Raw genomic sequence first — 23277 nt, forward strand, 5'->3', positions numbered from 1 at the left:
GTTAGTTTTCCTGGCATCAGAAGGAACTGGTTTTTCCTCTTACAGACTTGTAATTGCATAACTTTTTTTTTTTCCTGTCTCTCTCTGTCATCTTTCAGGAAACAAAAGATGAATTTTGGCCGGCGTTAGCTCCTCCCCATTCTTACTCTTTCACACACTCTTTCACACACACTCTGTGCCCTGTCTTCCTTCGCCATGTCTTTCTTTCTGTTTTACCCTCTTACTCCTATAAATGCATTTTCTGTGTGCGCACAATATATATATATATATATATATATATATAATCTTTTAGGGGGGGGAGCTGACAGAGACAGAGGAAGAAGCAAAAAGAGAGAGAGAATTTGTCTAATAGAAAGTGAGAAAGGAAGGGGCGGGAGGTGGCTAGTGAGGCAGGGAGGGAAGGAGGGAGGGGTAAGATAGATAGAGAGCAGGCAAGCAAAGGGGACGGAAGGGAGGGGAGTGAGAGAAAAGAGGGGGAGCACATGTGTATGCTTGTCACTAAGGGGCTGGGAGAAGGACTAAGGGAAGCGAGGTAGCTGGCCACAGCCGCCATATGCTGACTGGATTCCTGTTCATGTCTGCCCTGTGAAGACTGTAGGTTTCTGTTGTGTGCTGGCCGGCAGGGGAACACACCATGGGAAGCTCACATATCCTCAACAAAGGCATGCCTCTGGGTAAAAAACTAGCTCTCTGCTTTTATGCGTGTGTGTGTGTGTGTGTGTGTATGTGTTTCTAAAATGTGTGTGTGTGTGTGCACTAATATTTGTGAACTCAGTGTACATTTTTACCTTCATTCTCCCCTCCCCCTTCTCTCTCTTCCTCTCCCTTTTTCCGTCTCCTCCTCCTCCTCCTTCTCTTAATTCTTTCTCACACTATCTTTTCACATCGCTCAGCCTCTCGTCACACAAGAACGGTTAGCCTTTTCTCTGAAGCTCTGTGTGGGACTGCGTATGTGTGTGTGATGAGAAAATCTCTGCCATTGAAGGCTGCTTGAGCACCTCCATTTGTGGCGACAGAAATAGATCTCTCTCTCCTTCGAGGGCTAGCAAGGACATGACACATATTTCCCTTTCATTGTGTTTCTTTTATGGAGAGTGGTTCCCTGACACACACACACACACAATCTACATGTATGCACACTTGCATGCATATAAAGAGAACTCATTCCACACACATTTTTAGAGCACAGAGATGCACACACAGCGCCGTATTCACTCACAGGTGATAAATGCACCTTGTGATTGTAGCTGGAAAAGACTATTCTAGAAAATCAAGGTAGGGCTGCTAAGAACAAGGAAATGGTAAAGGTGGGGTTTGGATTTGGAGCCAAGGAGGAGGGTGTGAAGATAAATGAGTATCCACCCAAAAGCTGAAATGTTTTATCTGTAGTTTTGTGAGCCTAGTTGTCTCTAAAGAACCACAGATTTTAATATGTGATGTCATCAGCAGGCTCCAGGCTCTATCTCTTGATGACATCAAAGACTGGAGTTGCACTTCTGATCTTTTTTAACCCCCCCACCTCCCTCTGCTCTTGCTTTGGGAAAATTCTTCTCCATATCTACACCAACAGCTTGTGAAGGTCACAGAAATGACAACCGTGAATTACAGTTAAAGATGGTCTGTGATTTTCAAGATGCTTGTGCAGAATTGTCTACCAGTCAATAATCCCAACACCGGTCTGGTCACTGGGTTTTGTTTCTGCGAGCGGTGAGGGCTACAGAATGCTTTAGTGACGGTATACAAAAAAATCTGCTTGTCATTCTAGATGAAAGCATGACTGGCTGATCTAGATCCTGATTCATGTTTGGAAAGACGGGGGTCCTCTTATCAGGTCATGTTTGATCTGACAATACAGGCCCAGATCAACCACATAGACATGTGCCAGTACCCCCATAAAAACAGGAAAATCTGATTTACAGGATGAAATACTGAAATCCACATTTATTGTTTTTTAAGAGCACTTAATTAGGTGGATTTAACTAAATAATCTTAATAGCCCAACAACAAGGTGGAGAGGAGTGTGACTGTGCTTCGTTGCTTCAAGCTGTTTCCTCCATGTTGACACACTTGGTTTCAAATGATGAAATTTTGGGAAACTACTCATGTGGTTACATGTTAGCTTTGAGAAACCAAAAGATGATGTGAAGTACCATTAGATGTCAGATCTTGGAATATAAAATAGACACTCCAGTTTAACAGACGATTGTTTTGACGAGCATTTTCATTCTGCAGCCTGGACGGGTTGCATTTATAACACTTAATAGTGTGCAAACTGAGCTACAAAGAAGCCGTGTCAACTATGTGTTAGGCAGATTAAAAATTACTTGAGGTTTAAAAGAGAATTATTAAATATGTTATTCTAGATCCTGTTTTGGCAGAGGAAATATATATGAAAAAAATAATCGTATGTTGAAATGTTATTTGAAAAGAGCCATGTGGCACCATCCTACAAAATTGTCTTGAAATATAGCTTTATTAGATAACTTGCTGTAAAAATAAAGGCCAGTTCTTTCATCCATTTGTATTTTAAAATTCAGCCTCTTGGTTTTTCAACAAAGCTCTTCTATCCTGACTTATTAAACAGAATTAGATATGTTAAGTAGATTTTATTTAATTTTTTTTTATTTGAATTACTTTTGTAACCAGACTGACCCCCACTTCAACCCTACGAGTCCCTAGACCTTGATTTGAGAGCCTGAATCTAAATACAATAAAGCTTTCATGGGCTTAATAGTCCTTTAGGATGAAACTTCAAAGTGATTGTGACTTTATTTCTGCATATTAACAGTTAATCCAATATAGCAGACTGGCCATTATGCTTCAATCCAGTTACAGCCTGTACTTAAATGTAGAATTTCCAGTAGTGCAAGCACTGTTTATGCCTGTTTATGGTTTGTCAGTTGCAGCGAACCATTGATGACTGGTGGTGATATCCATCACACAGTGAATTTTGCTTTTCATCACTGTTGTTAAACTAGCTTAATCTTAAGGGACTTACTAATTGAAGGTATTTTATTTCTCTTTCAATGTCCCACATTTTTCTTTGTTCCTATAGTAAGTGGTTGCTGTTGATTCACTGTATAGCTATATTGAGCTACAGTCTAGCTCTGAAGATCAATAAACTGCTTAATCTATGCAGTATGTTTGCTGTGGGGCTGGAAAGTCTGCTTTTTAACAATTACTTGATTTGCTTCCAGTTTCTATACAGTGAGAAATCTAAATTTGTTTAGGCACATAGACTGCAGCTCTAAACTAGTCACCAAAACAACTCTCCTTGCGAATGCTATGGTCTGTTTTGCAGCTAGTGTGTTTTGTAATGAGAACAAAAAGCTGACAAACCTGAAGAGGCTTGCTGATACTACCTACAAATATGTGTGTCTTCTTGTACAACAGGGTGTGTGAATGTGTGAGAGAGACCTGCATGGTGATCGTGTAAGCACTTGTACACATCAAAAACATCCCTGCACAGTACTAATTTTATCTACTATGGGCTGGTGTGCTGAGTATGCACCTGTATGTCCATACATGTGGGTGGGGTAGATGTAGGAATGATGGAAAAAGTGAGATATATTACCATCTTTTTTTTCTCTTTCCTCTCTGGGAACCAAGCTGTGTGTGGGTAGAATCAGAAGAAAAAGTGAAAGGATTAAAGGTTGCAGGCACGTCTAGTCTCGTATTTGGATATTCAGTATTTTATGCATTTTTATGCAAGAAAACAATCATGATGTGATACATGTTTTTTGCTACTGCTAGAGATAAAAATGGCAGGAGTTTAAAAAAAAAACAGGGAGAAGGAAAGGGAGATAAAAGGAAGACATGGTGAAATGAGAGATTAAAATCAGAAAATGAGGCAGCTATAGATGAGGGGAGTGGTGATATCAACACTGAGGGGGTGAAAGATTAGGATGTAAGGGCTTTCAAATCACACCATGTTCCTGCATGCCACAAGAGCCTGTAACATAAATCAAGCCTGCAGTGGCTTGATGCTTGGTTTCTACGGTCACAGATGGCTGACTGATCACAGGTGTCATCCTCGCTTTGCTTCTCTTCCACACACATATAAACACGGATGTCTTATCTGAGTTCAAGCTGAGTTCAATTGGAAATGAACTGAAAACAGATTTAAACAACAGACATTTCTCTTTTCCAAACTTCAAATTGAAAAGGAATTTCAGCTGCAACTTGTGTGGCTCTGTTTGACTGTGGTGCACGTTTACTAAACCAAGCAAATGAACGTGTTATAAAACCTCACAGAAGCTTCCGGTTCTAAGGCTGATTTTTCAAAGACAGCTGCAACCAGCTCATTTTGATAATGACCAAAGCAGTGTAGCAGGCACAAAACATGAATTAGTGTAGAAATGCAAATAACCTGATCTGTTGTTATCCGAGCTTGTGTCTTGTTGTCACACATAAATATAAAAGGCACCGGACATATAAGCATTGAATATTTAAGATGAGCTGGCTCAGATAAAAAAAAAAAAAAAAAAGGTTTATTGGCTCTTCTTTGACAAAGCCATATAACTTCACTCTTTAATTTATCAAGATTCAATTTTTTATTGTGTTTTATATGGTTCAGGATCATATAACACATACAAATGAGGAAGAACCTTTAAAGCCTAACATAACTAAATAACTGTAATAAAACGGCTAACTGTCAGCATAGCCTACTGTCTACCCGGGACATCTGTAAACAGCTATTATCTCAGGATATGAAGTCATGTGAATACAAACCTGCTGGTGCATCGCTACATCCTCATCATTCACTGACATAATTTTTCTACATTAAGGGACAATGCTGCTGAATATGTGTAATATGATTTGACTGATATTTTAAGTAAAAATACTATTCACCATAACTGAGAGTTATTCAGAGAGATAACTGGTAGTAGTGAGACATTCCTTTGGGGTTATTCTTTGACAGGAGCTGGGAAACAGCTCAGCGCATTGATGCCGCATTGTAGGGATGGTAATGTATCACTACTGGTTAAAAGAAAATAGATCCAAAGGTAAGATGTATGAGATGCATCAGACATGGGATTGCTCTTCAGGTCACAACACTTGTGTCGCAAAAAAGCAGGTTTAGGTTGACACAAATTGTTTGATCAGCTCACAAACACATCTACAACATGAAAGAGCTGCTGTGGTCTCACCTTTACTAACAGATTCAGTAAGATGTTAAGGTTTAGTAAAAAGAAGAGAGCAAAATAGATTCCTGTGATTCAATGAGACAACTAAAATCCGGGGCAGAAATATAGATGGTTAAATCAAGGCCTTTGTAATTCGGACCCCCTGATTCACAAGTTTTTCCAGTGTTCTTAGTCTTCTCTGTTACATTTTATAAAATATTTCTCAAACATTACTTAAAAAAATATGATGAAACTCATCCTTGCATAAAATGTTTGACTAGAATCTATCACGCCTTACTTTCACAGACAAATTATGTTTAAAGTACAACCAGAGATCCAAATTTTTATATGTCTTTAGGTTTTGGTGAATTTTACCAGTGCAGAAATGAGGTCCATGTAAGTATCAGGAAATCTATGGTATCCTTGTTCTTCTCTAACAAGGATTCCTGTTGGGACTGACTTTAATTTAAAATAATATTTACTTGTTATACTCCCATCCAATGACTGGAGGCAGCAGCCATGTTGAATGTTTTGCCACATGTTTGCAGAAGGTTCAGTGTAATAGTAACTCTAACCCTTAAAGTGAAACTGTTTAAAACAGCAGATTAAATAAGTTGTAATGAAAGAGAATAGCTGCTTTCACTAATCATAACAAATCTAAAAAGTCATATTTACCTGAGCTATTAGATATAAAGATGTCAGGTACTATTTAACAGAACATACACAACAAACATCTACAAGGGGCGGGGGGGGGGGGGGGGGGGGGGGGGGGGGGGGGGGGGGGGGGGGGGGGCACATCCTCACATTTAAAGACTCACTACAGAACTTTTGCAATTTTCTTAGCATCTAATTTGGCAACCGTCTTGCATCCTACCTGCACTGAGAGCTCTCTCCAGCCAGTACAAGACAGTCTAATCTTTACTCTTTTTTTTTTTTTTTTGCTCTGTCCTTTTTTCTTCCTTTTCCTCTTTTTCTCTGACTATGTCTTCTTGCATTTATTTGCTGAATCTGCCATAATGCCCCTTGCTAGCTTGCATGTGAAGCGGTGCGTAAGGCAAAATTTAACGGGAATGTCACACAGCGAAGAAAAAATGTGTAGTTTCTCAGTCTTAGGACACTGCTTGGACTTTGCAGGTGTCACAACGACCATCAAATGAGTTTTAAGGTCAGAAAGTAACTTGTGCGTTTTTAAAACTTTTAAACATATTCTGGATATTGTCCGACATATAAAATTCCCAAATCCAATTATTTCTATATAAATTATTGTAGTTATATGTTTGTTCCTAAAGGACACACAGGCTCCCTGAAAACACAACTTCCTCTTGTAAGACTTTGAGAGGCCTTACAGTTCATGTGGTCAAAACCTGGGCAAAGCAGGTGGTGTTCACTTTCCATTGTGGCTGGCAGACTTCTCATTACCGTGCACATTTTAAGAGCACAAACATGTATGATCTTTGTCATAGTCTTTGTTGACCGACAGCCTGAAAACATTGTCTCCTTCCTCGGGACAAAATCCAGATGTTCTTGTGAGCAGGTCAATGACAGGTAGATATAGGCAAGCTACACGGCTCTCCCACTGGCTCTCATACTGCAGTCCCAGCAGTCTTTGGCAGATGCTTTTCCCATTTCCAAATGTCAGTCAGACTTATTTCCATATTTTCTGGTTATTTTTTATTTTTATTTTTTTTTTGCTGGGGATGCAATTTTCATGTCTTTCATATCACTTAGTCAAGCCCTTTAAGCAAAACCTAAACTACTGCTACACTGCATAAGGTCATTGCTTTTAAGTAAATTAGGTGCAAAGCGCCTTTAAAAAATATTTTTAATGTTTCACGGGCATCAAAATGAACACCCATATCCTGCTGCATTTGCTCCAAATGTGTAGTATTCATAGGAAATCAGATTAACTGTAGTTGTAACAGAGCTGAATATTTGGGTCTCAGTGGCTGTCAAAAGGCTGGTTTGCCCTATGAAAGCTCCCAGCATATCACCCTAACCCCAGACTGGAGTATTTAAAATAATGAGAGAGGAAGAGGAGATGGAGGAGGAGATGACGGGGATAGAAAGAGGTTTAGGAACTAGAGGGACTGAGAAAAAACCCTGTGTAATTATTTTATATAATAAAGGACTTAATGATTATTTAATGTGACAGGAAAGCAGGAAAATACATTTAATGACTGAGACCAAGAAATTATGGGTACTTAAGTTTGTTCAGTTTTTCGGAATTCAGTGACAGATTGGATTCATATTTACTGTGCAGGACAACTGTATGTGTGTGTCGGGGGTGGGGAGAGACAGAGGGTGTGAACAGGCCAGGGCTTTATTATAAAGTACGAGTCAGCAGTCGGTAGTGCTGGTCCTTCCAAGGTCATCCATGTTGCTGGAATGAGAGTTATTTCCTCCTTCAGTCTGACCAAGTGTGAGCAGTAGAAATGTTTGGAATCTTTGTTACGTTCCAAAATCCTCACTCTACTGAAAAACTGACTAGTCTGGGGAGATAAAATTATTTTATGAGTCAAAATCACTTTGTTACATACTGTTATTTTTTAACTGTATGTCTAAGTGTTTCCACTCAAATCAAATCTTATAAACAGTTTGTTTGTTGGGAAAAAAAAAAAACAATAAAAAAGAAATACTGAATAATGCAACACTGCACAGAAAAGCATGAGTCTGTCAAATATTACTGTCGGCAATGCACCATGGATTTTATATTGACGCATAAGTGCAACTGCCTGCAGGCAAATCCTGTTCTATGTAAAGCTAATGTTTTACCAGACCACATAAGGTAATAGGGGCAGGATTTAAGTTTCTCCCCATTGCTGTTGCAGTGCTGCAGGGCTGCTTCATCAATCAAGTTTCATGATGTAATCTGCAGATAAGAAGATAATACAGAAATGGAGTGCTGGGCTGTTTAATTGTAATCTGTATTTGCTTCAGTACAGCTTGTGAAATCTATTAATAATAAAAAAAAGTCCAATTTATTGCCCTTGTGTCTTCTTATTAGCAAATAATTCAGGAAGTTTGTCTTCACAGAGTGAGGTTTCAAGCTGTTCAAGAAACAACATGCTGTAAGAACTGGAGAAGAAACCAGAGCTGTAGTCATGTACCTGACTCAATCAGAGAAAAAAAACTAAAAAAAAAAAAACGAGGATAGAAATAGTGGGTTTCTATTCATGCTGATCTATGTAAGTCTGATGAAACCCTAAAACATGTGGTTAGGAACAAACACTACTTTTTGTGTAAATATCTGTGTTAAGTTCCTGATCCTAAATGTAAGCGCTCATCCTGTGGTCACTGATAAAATAGCTCTGTATGCTGTGCTGATAAAAGCTGAGGGAAACAGGGGTATGCTAGTTTAAAAATAACTAAGTTTCTAGTGGAAATGGGGGATGGGTGGACACTTCTTCCTCTTTCAGTCTCAAATTTTAAACTTATTGGTTTTTCATTATTAAATAGTTTAAACACAAACCGCTTGTTTCTGTTTTCTTTAATCAGAATGTTTCATTTTTATCACAGACATGTCCTGAACACTGCTGCAAAATGGTTAAAGTGATTACTTTGTGATTTTTTTTATTTATTTAGTTTCTCTAATCACAATATTTAGTGTTACACTCATCACTCCCAGGAGATGCAGAGTACATCGCCTTTACTTTTTGGGCACATGGCAGATAGGAGGACAAACATAAAAAGAAACTGGCTGAAGTTGATTATTTATTTTTCTTTTATTGATCACTTTAGTCATTTGGCATCTTCCTCACAACTTAGGCTTATGCAACTGGAGAAATGGGTTCAAACCGGGGGAACGTCAACTGTGCATCAATCTGAAGTTTTAAGACAAACTTTTTTGAATGAACTGACAGGAGGCTGCTTATTTGAGATGTTGGCCTGTACGTCCCAGATGGGAGTAAGTAAGAATTGAGTGATAGGCAGAGTCTGCAGCATCAGTAAAATACACATAACTCTCTCTTTTTTTATCTATAGCTTTACAGTGCTGTCAAAAACTTTACATGTCAAAGAATCCCAGTTGCACAAACTGTAAATTTACATCTGCCAATGCTTGAGATGAATCCCAGTCAGTGTGGCTGCCAGTGACATGAAATGATTAATGCTTCAGTATCTGGAGAGGAACTAATATACCAGGGAAATAATTGCAGTGGGAGTGAATATTTAAGCTTAACAAATGCAACTCCTGTCAATCATGGTCCTTTTTAAACCTGAACAAAGGTTCACTTGTGGAACTGTTTGGCACATTTACCTTGTTAACTGCCTTTGTTCCTCCTGTAAGGCCTAGCAGCACTCTCGGAGTGACGGTTTAATCTGAAGTGATGATTAAATAAAACATCCTGTGGAGATGCTGCAGGACAGCCTCATTCAATTATTGACAGATTTTAGCAACTGGCTGTTTCTCATTGTTCACATTTCCATTGCTCAGACTGACATTTATTATCCTGAAATGTTTCTATGCACCTGTTTTGGGGTTTCTAAATAAAAAATACAACCAGTTTTAACTCATATAGGCTAATTACCAATGCTCAAATGCATCTAGAGCAACCTCATCCATCTCTTTGAATACAGTCTGTTTTAAGTGTCAGCAATTTTAATAAAAAAGGTAATGATAATTAAACTAAAAGTAGGTGCTAGTGATAAGTGCTGAGGAGAAAAACAGTTGTGAAACACAAGTTCACACTGCAGCTGTCAGTAAATAGCTGCTCACTGATACGCTATTTTGCTGTTGATGATGTTTTGATTTCCCTGTTGACTGCCTTTCTTTCTGCCACACTTTTACCATGGCAACTGCATCAGTCTGGAGAAACGTTATGAGATCCAGATGAAACACATCCTTACATGTGTTGGAACAATCACACATTTTATAAATGACAAAACTGGACAAATCAAACCCATTAAGACCTAAGATGCTGCAATACTTCTTCCTACAAATATAATTATATTCAGTGAATGGCAGAGCTAACATTTCTTTTCCAAAACAAATAAAGAAGTCCCAATTGGTAAACCTCATTATTTACTTCTTCTTTCTTGTCACTATATTTTTGTGGTTATTTAACATTTTATTTCTTTATGGTTAGGCATCAGGCCACCCATTATGAATGGGCCCATGCACCCACGCCCCCTGGTGGCGCTGCTGGACGGGCGCGACTGTACTGTGGAAATGCCCATCCTGAAAGACGTGGCAACTGTAGCTTTCTGTGATGCCCAGTCCACACAGGAGATCCACGAGAAGGTAACACACTTTAAATCACATCTACGCACAGATTTTTCTTTTTTTTCCTTTTTTTTTTTTTTTTGTGTTTCAACAAATTCAGAAAACATGTCACTTTAAGTTTAAAGGACTCCACCAGCACAGTTTTGGTTAATTGAAAACGTAGAGTTAAATTAAGTTCAAGCTTGTTTTACTTGGCTGATATAAAACCAAGAAGAATATGGTAGCTAATGTGGGTCCTAGAAAGTTGTGCCCCTGCCTTCAATTTATGTCGGGATATGTATTTTAACGTTGAAAACTCGGAATTATACTTTTTGAGCTGCAACTAATTATTATATTTAATATAAATTTGTTTGCATTTGAATTGTTGTAAATAAAATGTGAAAAGCACCAGAAAGGCACCAACTGTCACCTTGAAATTGCATTTTTGTTCTAAGAAGCAGATAAAAACCCAAATACATTTACTTTTATGAATGACAAAGAAAAACATCAAATATTTTGCAATAAATCAACCCATTATTAGAACATATGGCTTTTCTTTTGGTCCCCTAATGCATTGATCAAGTTAACGTCTATTCTGTCTTCAGTTAGTGAACAGGAGATAAAACAAAGTGAAAGTTAAATGTGAGGCTTTTTCTGTGTTAAATGTACGTTAAATGTTTAAAAGAAGAAGAAGAAGAAAAAAAAAGAAAAATCATACCAGTCTTCATTGAATGTATAAACATTTTATTAATATGGCAACACAGATATCATTTGGGGTCACTTTGTTTCTTTACAATTCATACACATTGTTTCAATACCAAAGAGAGGAATCCCTGTTTAAGTTTAAAAGAAAACACTGGCTGTCTTTATGGAAGTGTTAAATATTTATAAAAGAAATACACAAATAAATTACAGAAACAAAGACCAAGTAAAATAAAAATAAAAATAAGTGAGACAGAATAAGGACTACAAAGAGTGAAACTTGAAATGTGGGTCATGTTCAGATGCTGCCCCAGCCAGTATGGACTGTAAATGGGTTTGTATGTCTGGCAGGGTTACGTCTTGTTCTGGGTGTCTGCCAGGCACACTCTCTCAGTGAGCGTGCTCAGTAGGCCACAGTGTGGGAGAAACAGATGGCTCTCGCTCTATCTCTTGCTCTCTCTGGCTCTCCACTAAACAGCCAAACTCACTGTGTAATTAAAAGGTCTTTTTAATTATAATTGAACCACATGGCATTTTCACCCTTTCACACGTTCATGAAAAGGACAGTTGGCAACATTATAATAAGATAATACTATTAACAGGAAACCAATTAAAAGGTGATGTCTGGGCAGCTTTATCATATTATACTCTCATTCTATATAGGAATCTATTGATATTTCTCTGAGTTGTGCTACTTCATTGTCAGCTAAGGCAAAAGGACACCATCTTGATTACAGACCTCTCAGAATACGATGAGAATGTTATGCACAGGCAGGAAAATTCATAATTGGCATTTGGAAAATGTTTTATGTTAAAGGCTAATTTATATTTCATGTTTTTTATACTCGATTCTGTAAACTTATCGATAAACTTACAATGCATGTGTTGTGTGTTCAGGTCCTGAACGAAGCTGTAGGAGCTCTGATGTACCACACCATTACGCTGATGAGAGAAGACCTGGAGAAGTTTAAAGCTCTGCGCATCATCGTTCGCATCGGCAGCGGTTACGACAACATAGACATTAAATCTGCCGGAGAGCTCGGTACAAACAAGTGCACACACAAACATTCAAACAATAACAGGCTATAAGCATGAAACTTGTTTGCATATTTCCTGCATAGCAAATTGTTTGAGGCAGTCTGCAAAACACCTTAAAGGTCCCATATTATAGATTTTTTCAACAATTTCATGTGGGTTTCAGAGGACCAACAACATTGTTTTCAAAGTGTATTACCCCAAATTCAGCCTTGGTCCTTAATTTCAACCATTCCAAAAGTAGCTCCAGCTCTAATGAGAATGGGCTGTTTCTGTGTCTGAACCTTTAAATGTTTATAAGTGGCAGCATCTAGTACTGGGGAGAGTGGTTATTTCCCTTCATGAGGTCACAAAGGGAAGACCTCAGACTTACTTATTTAACCACACATTTGCTTAAAAAGTGGAGCAAGCAAGTGAGAGAGGAGACAGAATTTTCTAATTTTTGGGCCTCATACACAGGCTATGAGGACACATATGACTGTTAGAAAACCTTTAGAAAGTGAATTTTGCATAATATGGGATCTTTAAACTGCACATCACAACTTTTTCCCCCCATCCCGGGGCATCAAACAAGTGCACTTTGGTTTATGACACCACGTCACAAACCAGCAACTGGATATCAACACACTGACTGTTTTGAAAACACACCATGGCTAATTCAGCAAAGACACCCAAGAGGACATTATTAGAAGATACAGAAGAGAATAAAGGAGAGGAGGAAATAAGACAAGAATCAACATTGGACGGATTTTTACTTGCCGGAGAGAGTTCAGAGACAGTGCACAAGATGAATTAGCCTTTATTAGAGGAGGCCAATGTGCAAAAATTGACCAAGTTTAGTTGGGCCTCTTGCAGCAGTCATCAGGGCACTCGCAGTTTGGAGAACCAGGAAGGATTTCTGATGGGAATGCTAAGCTTAAGGCTACTCAGAATGGAGCCACCAGATGATTTTTACTATCTTAAATGACTCAATCAAACTAACGCAGCATCAGACTTGGTATTTCCTTTGTAAGAGCAAAATTTATTTAATCTAACAGGGGTACTTACTGGGATTTATTTGACCATTTGTTGTATTGTGAGCTGCAATATTAAAATGGGCTACTTGTGTGTGAGTATGACTATAGTATCAAGTTAAGCTTTAGCATATTTCCTATGGAAAAAAGAAGTGTAGCTCAGGAGGTTTAAAAAGAAAAACGTTTTCAGTTATATTTCATCTGAATTAATGAACTATGTCAATTCAGTCTTTTAATAAAATCCCAGCCAACCAGCAAAATGTTAATTTTCTCAGCACGCCTCGTGCTGCCATATTTACAAGTCAGAAATATTTTAGAAAAAAATAAATACCTTTCTTCCAACAGCCTGAGCTTTCCTAACATCTCCTATCTTCTTTCACCAAGAGGCTCTGCTATTTATAAATGTAGCTTTGTCTTTTGTAGTGAAAACTGCTGACATCACACTTCCAGCTTGCACTTCGCTCTACAGAAATTGCTTTCACCAAACTTTATACTTTCCCAAACAACCCCCCCAAAAAGCTTTTACTAATCCTTATATGATGTCTTGTCCAACAGGCATAGCTGTATGTAATATGCCGGCTGCCTCAGTGGAGGAGACGGCGGACTCCACGCTTTGTCACATCCTCACCTTGTACCGACGTACAACCTGGCTGCACCAGGTCTGTAGCCTTGTCTGAATAATAAATCAAACTCATATGGACTGGATGTAAATGAACTAAATCTGAATGTGCTGGTTATAGCGGTGCATTCGGTCATTACAATTTCAGTTACGACGACAACTAATCATTGACAACTGACATATCAGCAAAATTAAAACATTTCATTTTCTTTAGAATGTGGCTGTATTTGAAAGACGTTGATGTAAAGTGTAGAAGGTACAGTAAAATGATTTGTTCCTCAAATCATTATCTAGACTTATTCATTCAACCATGATCACAATGTCTAAAAGGACTCAGCTTCTGGTCATTAAGTGCACAGTCCTGATTTCAATTACAGCTGGATTATGTTGAGCTGTTATGTTTTTTTGTGTCTGCTTTATGTTTAGAGGTGATAACTAACTTTTGTCTGTGTCAGGCTCTCCGGGAGGGCACACGAGTTCAGAGCGTGGAGCAGATCCGGGAGGTGGCATCGGGAGCGGCGAGGATCAGAGGAGAAACCCTGGGACTCATAGGGCTTGGTGAGCAACAACACTGATGTGACATAGTTTGTCAGTGGGAGCATGTAGTATCTGTGTTTTGACATACTAAAGTCTGCATGCAAATTTTGCACTGTTGATGAGGTTCTGCACCAGAAACTTGCACATTTCCCATTTTTTTGCATTTGGAAGCTCTTGTATGTGTTGGTGAGTGACTCCATGCCTGTGGGCTTTGTATCTTTAGGTCGAGTGGGCCAGGCTGTAGCCCTGCGAGCCAAGGCTTTCGGCTTTAATGTGATTTTCTACGACCCTTATTTGGCTGATGGTGTAGAAAGATCCCTAGGACTACAAAGAGTTACCACACTACAGGTAAATACACATGGTGGGGTATAAATATGACCACATAGGAGGCATATCGGCATTACAACTGCTTCTTATATGTAACTGTTGTGGAACTTTTTCCTTTACTAATGTCCAGTAAGAAAAATATTGCAAAGCTTAACCGAGCCAAAGTGTTTTAATCTTGAAAGAGACAGAGGTCACACATCAGTTGTTCACATATCTGAATGGAGGAGCTCTCTGCCTGTGGAGGATGAGCTCAGTATTTTATACCCTTATCTTACACTCCTTCGCAGGGCAGATGATACAGTTGGAAACACAGAGCAATGTTAGCTTCTTATCTGCTGTCTGGCCTTGGATGCAAATGCTTAATTTTCTCAGAGGCCAGTCTGGCACACCTTGCAGTCTGCTCATGACTTTGCTACTATTTTGCTGACATTTATTAAACTATTGCATGAATACACATAGACTGTGTAAAAAAGATTTACTTGTAAATTGTTAAGTTGTATAACAGTAAAATTATTCATTAGTAAAATCACTAAAATCTGTCTCCACAATTGTCCATCAGCTTTTATACATTTTACACTAAATGATCCAGTAGACCTAAAAGAATAAAATATATAAAAGATATTTTGGTCCCTGCTTTTGCTTTAGACATGTTTACCACAAAATACACCTATGTGTGTTTATGAAGGGGCTCAGAATGAAAGACTAATATGAACCAGTATTGGTCAGGTGATAGTGGGATTTGACAGATGCATTAAAACTACAGCCATCCAACTCATATTAACATTTTAATCAGCAGTAACACAAGTAAACATGAATTTTTAAAAGTCAGACTAAACACACTTGGATAATAAAGCTGGGAGTTTTCTGGTGGGAATCAAACATTTTGTGCATAGCCCACAGTTTCTGTCCCAGTCTTTATCTCAGGGTAAAAGACAAAGCCTGAACACAGCAGAAGAAACAGGTACCAATGAAGAACTAAGGGATAATGAGCACCTTATAAATAAAGGGCTGCAAAAAATAAAATTGTACAGCCCATACTAAATGTAAAGACCTGTAAATATATCCAGTTCAAAGCTCAAAACTGTACCAGTTTGTAAGTTGTTTTGGTCTGTTTTGGTTTGAATTAATTGGGTAACAGCCCAATATTACAAAGATTGTTACAAAGATTGTTGCAAAGATTGCAGCAGAGTTGTGGATACTTTGATTGATAAAAAAAAAAAAAAAAACACTAAAATGAACACTAAAACTTAATAAAAAAAAAAAACACATCTTTTTAAGTGGTCTTCCGCTTGGACAAATGAGGAGTGTTAAAGGGGATTCATGGCCACCTCTGTCTCTCTTCCTGTTCAGGATCTGCTCTTCCACTCCGACTGTGTTTCTCTGCACTGCAGCCTCAACGAACACAACCACCATCTGATCAACGACTTCACCATCAAACAGGTAAGCTGGGACAGACGTGCATAGACACTCACAGCTCTGCACATACGCTGAAATTGTTTATTCATACACAAATCAAATACTGCATTCCAAAGTCATAAATATTAAAGAAGAAGACACCCAGACAGGCCCGTCACTGACATATAGATTAGTGAGCCTCTGCACTGCATAGAGTGAAGGAATATCTGTTGATGTGAGCTCTTCATTAACTTGAGGGATTTAAACACTTAAACTTTTATGAATTTGCTTGAGGAAGGAAAAAGTGGAGAGAATATTGCCTTATATGGATCAATAAAATGTCAGTTATTTAATCTCATGCATAATTTTCACTGGTAATTTCTATACTCAAAGCACAATTTTTTTCATCTTGAAAATATATATTTTGTTTATTCTGTGACTCTGCATATGTGTTAAAGATGCGTCAGGGGGCATTCCTTGTTAACACAGCCCGGGGGGGTCTGGTGGAGGAGAAAGCCCTGGCTCAGGCCCTGAAAGAAGGGAGGATACGTGGAGCTGCTCTGGATGTTCATGAAACAGAGCCTTTCAGGTGACCCATTTACTCTTTCTACACACAGATCAACCCTGGTGGAGGTTCAGCTGTTAACTATAAACAGAGCAAATGTAGATAACATTTAATATGCTTTTGCTGCTCACCAGTGAGCACTGTGCACAATAATTGCAATTATTGCAATGACCTATTTTACATTTCAACCCTTTCTTCAGATAAATTAAGTTTAAAGACAGAATAAGTGATGCATGCTTCACCACATTCCTGTTGCATAAAGGATTTTAGCGACTTAAGTGTTTGGAGAAATTTTTTTTAAATTTTTTTATTTTATAGTCCACAAAATGATTTCAGTGGCTGACTGGTCTGGACTAAAGACAAGCCAGTTTGACACCCTATCACTTCCAACAGAGCCATGCTGTTGGAATGTGCAAAACCTAATTTAATATTGTTTGCAAAGTCTTCTTCTGAATAGCTTCCTATGTTATTGTAATCAGTAACAGAATGATCCAAACATGCACTGCTGCTTGTAAACATGACAAAAGGTAACCCAGTGTAGGATTGATTTTAGGCCATATTGTCTCTATGTGCACAGGCTTCATCAACATCACTGAAAGAGTTTTATCTCGTGTAAAGTGTGCACAGCTCAGATTTACTAAGGATTTATGATTTTAAATGTTAATTCATCAGCTTGCAGGACGGTCATCCACATTTTCTTGGCGCATCATAAATAAGCTTTAAGCTATGTAGCTTTCCACCGATGATCTATACTGTTGTTGAGAACAGTTCAGGCACAAGTATCATTTAAAATTGTTATCAAAGCACCCTTATCAGGGAAACAACAAAATGATAAGCACCACTAGTCTGTAGGACACTGTATTTAGGATTTAACAAAATATAAATGCTGATTTATCAAGATGCAAAAAAGGGGTCACACTTTACTTGAGTACACTGTAAACTTAAACCCACAAACAGCTGCTGTGTTTCTGTCAGAATATTTAATTACTATCTGTGCTATAGGTGACAAAATACACCAAATTTTTACAATTTAATTATGAGAAATGTTGGAAATTGCTTATGCAGTCTTTGACAGAGAAATGAATTGCTCTTTATGTGCATTTCTGAGACTTGGGCTTTTTCAGATGCGTTTTAATATTGTGTTACTGCCCTGTTAACTAATAACTAAATCAGTTGTGAGATGTTCTACGTCCCCTCTGTTCTGTCTTCAGTTTAATAGAGTTGAAATAAGATACAAGTCAAAATGTCAGCATCTAAAATGAGAAGAACTGTTTTATTATTTTATTATGAAAAACATTTAAATAACTTGATAGTGCTTACACTGAATGGTGGATAAAACTATTTGCTGCAGCACACACTGACTCTACTGTTTATGCATGTGCCAGTTTCAGCCAGGGTCCACTAAAGGATGCTCCCAATCTGATCTGCACACCACATGCTGCCTGGTACAGCGAGCAGGCATCTCTGGAGATGAGAGAGGAGGCAGCCAGGGAGATCAGAAGGGCTGTGACAGGTTAGTAAACACAGCCGCACACACACGCATGGAAACATGCTGAAAACATCACCTGAAATGGAAAATGTAAATCCATCCGAAAGAAAGAGACATTGTAAATGTTTTGCTGCAGTTTAGTACAAATTACTCTTTTCATTTACTTTTATTTTAGAAGCGAGCGATGACCGTTTTCAGTCTTCTAAGGAAAAAGTTCTCTTTTTCCTCCTTTTCTGTCTCTTTCATTTTTTACATCCTATTGTTCCCAATTCTACCAATGACCTGCTTAATCTTGTCAAACTTTTGCATCTTTGCAAAAACTGGGTCAATTTTCATAAAAAAAAGAACACCTGTTTTGAAATATAGTCCTTTAACTTTTAACTACTTCTCCCAAGTGAGTTGTAGAATGCAGGACTTTTAGATCCAGTTTCTTTGCTTTCACAGTAGACAGTTTTCTCTGTCTTGCTTATTCTTTTGCTATGTCTTTCTTATCTTTTTTTAGGTCGTATCCCAGACAATCTGAAGAATTGTGTGAATAAAGAATTCCTCACCCAAAACAACCACTGGACAGGAGTTGACCCAACTACAGTCCACCCTGAGCTTAACGGGGCTTATAGGTAACAACTGACACTGCAACAAGCATCATGAAGGGGTAGTCTGAATATTATTGTTTTGTTTTTTTTATCATAACCAATAATTTTTCATCAACAATTTTAGAAAATCTGAACTTGACCTGTCAAAGTTATAGAATTACAAAGGACAGGATGTGTTTTGTGTTTTTTAAATGTCAACATGTTGCCGCCCTGTTGGATTTACGGTCTGTTAGTGCTTGCAGATTTCATGACAGCACCAACTACACATGATAAGAGAGGCAGCACAAGTCTATAATTATACTGACAAGTAGACAGAGCAGTGCAAGAGGAATTCAGCTGGGCAATGACAGAAAATGGTGTACCAAGCACAACACTCGGGCTGCTTAGGATCATTTTGGGAGTGTTTGCAGAGTTTAGCCCAACAGTTTATGATAGAGGTACAGAGCTTCTTTTTCCTACCAAAACACTGCTCTTCCTCCACATACTATGGAAAATAATGTTTTTATCAGCCAATCCAAATTAAACCTGAACAGCCAAGTAAGAAAAGTGTCTTGTTTTTGTTTCTTTATTCCAAAGGAATACATAAGTGGACATAACTATTCGGTAACTACATTAGGAAAAAATCATTTTCTCATCTCAGCTATATGTTCTCAGTTTTTAAAACAATTAAACCAAAAAGGTTACACAAAACAGTAACTGAATACCACTGTTACCTTTTAAAAGTAGTAACCAATGTCCCCTTTTGCTGCTTATTCACAGTCTCAGTTATTTGATGTTTTCATGAACAACCTCTGCTGAAGCAGCCACTCTAGCCTCTCAAATGCCATTTAAAAACGAGTTTTGTTCTCCTTTACTGTTAAATCTCACATTTGAGAAGAGTCCGCAAGTCGTCAATAAGAATTAAATTAAGTAAGGAAAGGGGGGCAGGTCATTTTTCTATCATCTTTTAGGCCTTTGCCAGCCCAGCAAGCAGTGTTCTGTCACAGACGTCTTTTAGTTTCACTATTGGGGTGAAATATCATCTAGAAACTTTATTTTATTTTATTTTATTTTAAGGCTATTGACAAGTGATTTAACAAGGCCCAAATTAAATGGCAGCAGACCCCGCCACCACACTACTAGTGCTTGATGTACGACCTATAGTGGCACCTCTGTCAACGTGTGACCGCTCCATAAATGTGCACCATTGAATCACTCTAAGTGTTCTTCTTTCCATAAAACACTTAATTCTTAACTACTTTGGTAGTTTACAAATTCCACTTTTGGAATAAGGCTACAGTGATTGGATGTAGATCTGCTTCATTATGGACCATCCTCTACTGCTGTATCAGCTCTTCTTTTTCAATAAGATTTAAATCTTTTCCACCACTTCAGGTATCCCCCAGGAGTGGTGAGCTTGCCAGCTGGTGGCCTCCCACCTCCAGTTGAAGGCATTGTGCCAAGCGCTGTGCCGATTGCACACACCCTCCCGCCCGCTGTCACACACCCTCCTCATGCACTGTCTCCTGGACAAAACACAGTGAAGCCACCCGAGAGCGACAGAGAGCAGCATCCAAACGACCAACTGTAGGCTCCTTGCACACACAAGCACAGGCTTGCCCGTGTTGTCTGGTGACTGGAGGATGTTGACATGGCAACGGGTGTTATAGCGATAAGTTTCCAAATGTAAAGTTGTTATCAGACAGGTTCAGATTGGATTCACAACTCTTTGGCGATTGCTTCCCAACAGCCTGGTCACACTCCAAAGAGGAAGAAAAGGAAGGTAAAGATGTAGAGGGAGTGGATAACTGTTATTAAGGAGCACAACAGTCGTCCTCTACCCCAGCCAGAGCTTGACCTGCTTGATTACAGGTTTATCTCTACATCCTCTGCTTGAGGTTAAAATAAATAAATAAAATTATCTGTTGATTTGAGAAGAAAAAAATACAGGATCAAAATCCGCTGTTATAGACTATAGTGTGTCCAAAGTTAGAGGGGCGGGTTTCATGTTTTTCTGTGTCCTTTCCTTAGTCTGATGTACAAGCAAAGTTAGTGGGTTATGAAATGAATGTAACCTGTCTGTGAACAGTTTTTAGACTTGCAGCAAGAGGAAACTGATTTGTTTTCCAGTCTTAAGAAAAAGGAGATCTCTACGTAGCAAAACTGTTTGAGACAAAATCTGCTTTCTTTTCCTTTTTATGTGTCTCCAAATTAGCAGCCCCCCCTCAAAAAAAAAAAAAAAAGGCAGTTTTTTGCACACCATCTCAGGAAATTAAGTTTCCGCAGTTGGTTTATTAATATTTTTTCTTGAACAAGTTTTTTTTGATGCCACTTAGTGCTTTTGTTTTGCTACCTGCTTGCCTTTCTGTGTCCCTCTACATTGGAAAACAAAACAAAAAAACAAAAAACAAAAACAAAAACAAAAAAACAACTTTAGCAAGAGTCAAAGTTGATGTAATGTTTGCTTTTGTTGGATTTGTTTAAGGGGCATGTTATTTTGCTCTTGGGACTTCTGTAAATGTTTGACCCAAATTGAGGAAGAAAGGCCCCAGAGAGGTGGGAAACTGGTATGCTTGGCTGGAACTACTTTTTTCCTTGTCATGATTTTAATTTATACACCAACAAAGTGATGCACTGAGAGTTTGCAGTAGCTGAGAGTTTGAAAAAGGTTTCATATCCTAACTTTGCATAATGATCCAATGCTTCCCTTCTCATACATAATAATCCTGCAGGTTTTAGAGCATGAACAGTTTAATTCATTTTTATGCTGCCACATGCTTATAAATCAGTATTTTATTGATGCTACCCATCACTCCATGTAAGTTTAATCATATAAAAGAGATGCTAAGTTTTCATATCCATTGTACAGGTCTAAGGAAGCAGTATACTTAATGTTCAGTCAAACCAATTTATGTCTTATATGTTCTTCCAACCTTTTAAGCCTTTAAAAAAGACCGAACACTTTGTAAGTTTGATCATATTTTTAAAAGAGGAACTCCCCTAAAGACAACATGGGAGATAACTTCCATACAAACACAGAGAAGCAAATGCATTTAACAATATTATGTCAGGACAAACTTGATTTCTCCAGACTAGCGGTCCTTCAACATTTCACCGGGTCCTTCCTGACTGTACCATTTAACCACCCTCTGTGGCCTCTGTGTCTTTGTGTATATATGGTGTTCTGCCTGCCTGTGTCAATGTGACTTGGTTGTATCTGTGTGTAAAAAAACAGCGCTGGAAGGAGGGGTGGCAGCCAGTACGTCCCACACAGCATTAGCATTATCCACTTACACTTGAACTGGTTACATTCCAACTAAGGTAAACAAGATGCTGACATTGTCATATCACTGGTTAAATATCCAATATCCATCTTCACTCTAGAGTATTTCTAAGTGATTCCAGTTCAGATGTTAGCAGGCCACCTGAGTGACCGTACTTTCTGGATCCCCTCCTACCAACAGCTGAGTAGTAAAAACAGTTTACTGTTGCCTACCTGGTATTCTGTATGGTGAGGTGGTAAGCGTAGCGATCAGGGATGGAAATTTCTCCAAACGGTCTGCGAGCATTTGACAGCCTTGGTCAAGTTCTCTCTGACCAGATTCTTAGCAGGGCTTATAGAAACTAAGGTACTGTTAGGCTGAAGCCCTGAAAAAACCATGAGATTATTTTCTAAACTTTCAACTTTATCTTTCCTCACCAGATGCCTGCCATGTTGAGGAGGAAAAAAAAACAACTCTTTGCTTCTCCTTCCCAATATAAATTGTAAACATTCCTCCTTTGAACCAACAGGTGCCGCAAACTTTTAAAAAGTTGAGGTGCTCCTTGAAATTCCATCCCTGATGGTAACACACAGTCCACTGTTGCCTACCTTTGTCTTCTTTATGGTAAAGTAGTAGGCGTAGCAATATACAGTATACATATTCTATATTCTACAGTAAATATCATTATTTTTGGTCAAATAATGAAAACCTGAAAAAAAGATATGTTTGTGACTGTATGCATTTGTATGAATTATTTTAGAAGGAAATAAACTTTGGAAAGGTGACATTTGTGCCATTCTCTTCTCAGTCTGTCTGATTTAATAGTTTTAGCTGCCTGATTTCACAAATAACTCTTTTAGAAATCCTACAAAAAAGTTGCAATAAAGTCCTTTCAAATTTGCTGTAGATATGTAGGCAGGAATGAGTGTCTGAGCTTCTCTGTTGACCACAAATATGCACAAATTATGACACTATATTCTACTTTGGATCAATAGGATTGCTAAAACCAGTCAATACCTGCTCAGATTTTTGGTAATGTTATGCAAATTTACAATTTGGAAACTTAAAACAGAGCAGACATCTTCATACTATGTTTGGCAGCATGATGATAACATCAATACAACATCTATACTGGCTGAGGAATGCTTTAAAATCACACGTTGACATAACTGACTTACAGATAAGGTCCAATTGGCCAGTATTGTTCAATAATCCAGGTTTTAGTAGAAAGATGCCAACTGTTTGGCTTAAAATTAAAAAGACTCCTTTAGAATAAATATGGAGGTGGTTTATGCCAAACCTGGCGAGGGGTGGGGGGTAAATGCAAATAAATTTATTAATCTTTTCTCTCTGACTATAAATTTTGACCTGTATCACACATCTCTGTCTATGGGGTTTAATTTTTTTTTTTTTTATTTTCCAGAATTGAACAGT

General features: G+C 38.2%; 1 protein-coding gene across 1 annotated transcript; it reads left to right on the forward strand.

Annotated features, from left to right (window-relative positions):
* Positions 1–453: 453 nt before the first annotated feature.
* On the forward strand, positions 454–22628 carry LOC121642980 (C-terminal binding protein 1). The gene is made up of 11 exons (XM_041990087.1): positions 454–674; positions 10211–10365; positions 11926–12070; positions 13632–13735; positions 14151–14253; positions 14456–14580; positions 15910–15999; positions 16413–16543; positions 17905–18032; positions 18511–18625; positions 19976–22628. The coding sequence occupies exons 1-11, from the start codon at positions 635–637 to the stop codon at positions 20169–20171; spliced, it is 1332 nt and encodes a 443-aa protein (XP_041846021.1). The 5' UTR covers positions 454–634; the 3' UTR covers positions 20172–22628.
* The last annotated feature ends 649 nt before the right edge of the window (positions 22629–23277 follow it).

The sequence above is a fragment of the Melanotaenia boesemani genome, chromosome 7 (assembly GCF_017639745.1).
Source record: "Melanotaenia boesemani isolate fMelBoe1 chromosome 7, fMelBoe1.pri, whole genome shotgun sequence".
Lineage (NCBI taxonomy): Eukaryota > Metazoa > Chordata > Actinopteri > Atheriniformes > Melanotaeniidae > Melanotaenia > Melanotaenia boesemani.

What these genes read in the sequence shown, in the direction of transcription:
- LOC121642980 (XM_041990087.1), top strand. Translation starts at nt 635, where the DNA reads ATGGGAAGCTCACATATCCTCAACAAAGGCATGCCTCTGG. An exon ending in CACAGGAGATCCACGAGAAG is followed by an intron (nt 10,366 to 11,925) that starts GTAACACACTTT and finishes TTGTGTGTTCAG; the next exon opens with GTCCTGAACGAAGCTGTAGG. An exon ending in ACGACTTCACCATCAAACAG is followed by an intron (nt 16,000 to 16,412) that starts GTAAGCTGGGAC and finishes TATGTGTTAAAG; the next exon opens with ATGCGTCAGGGGGCATTCCT.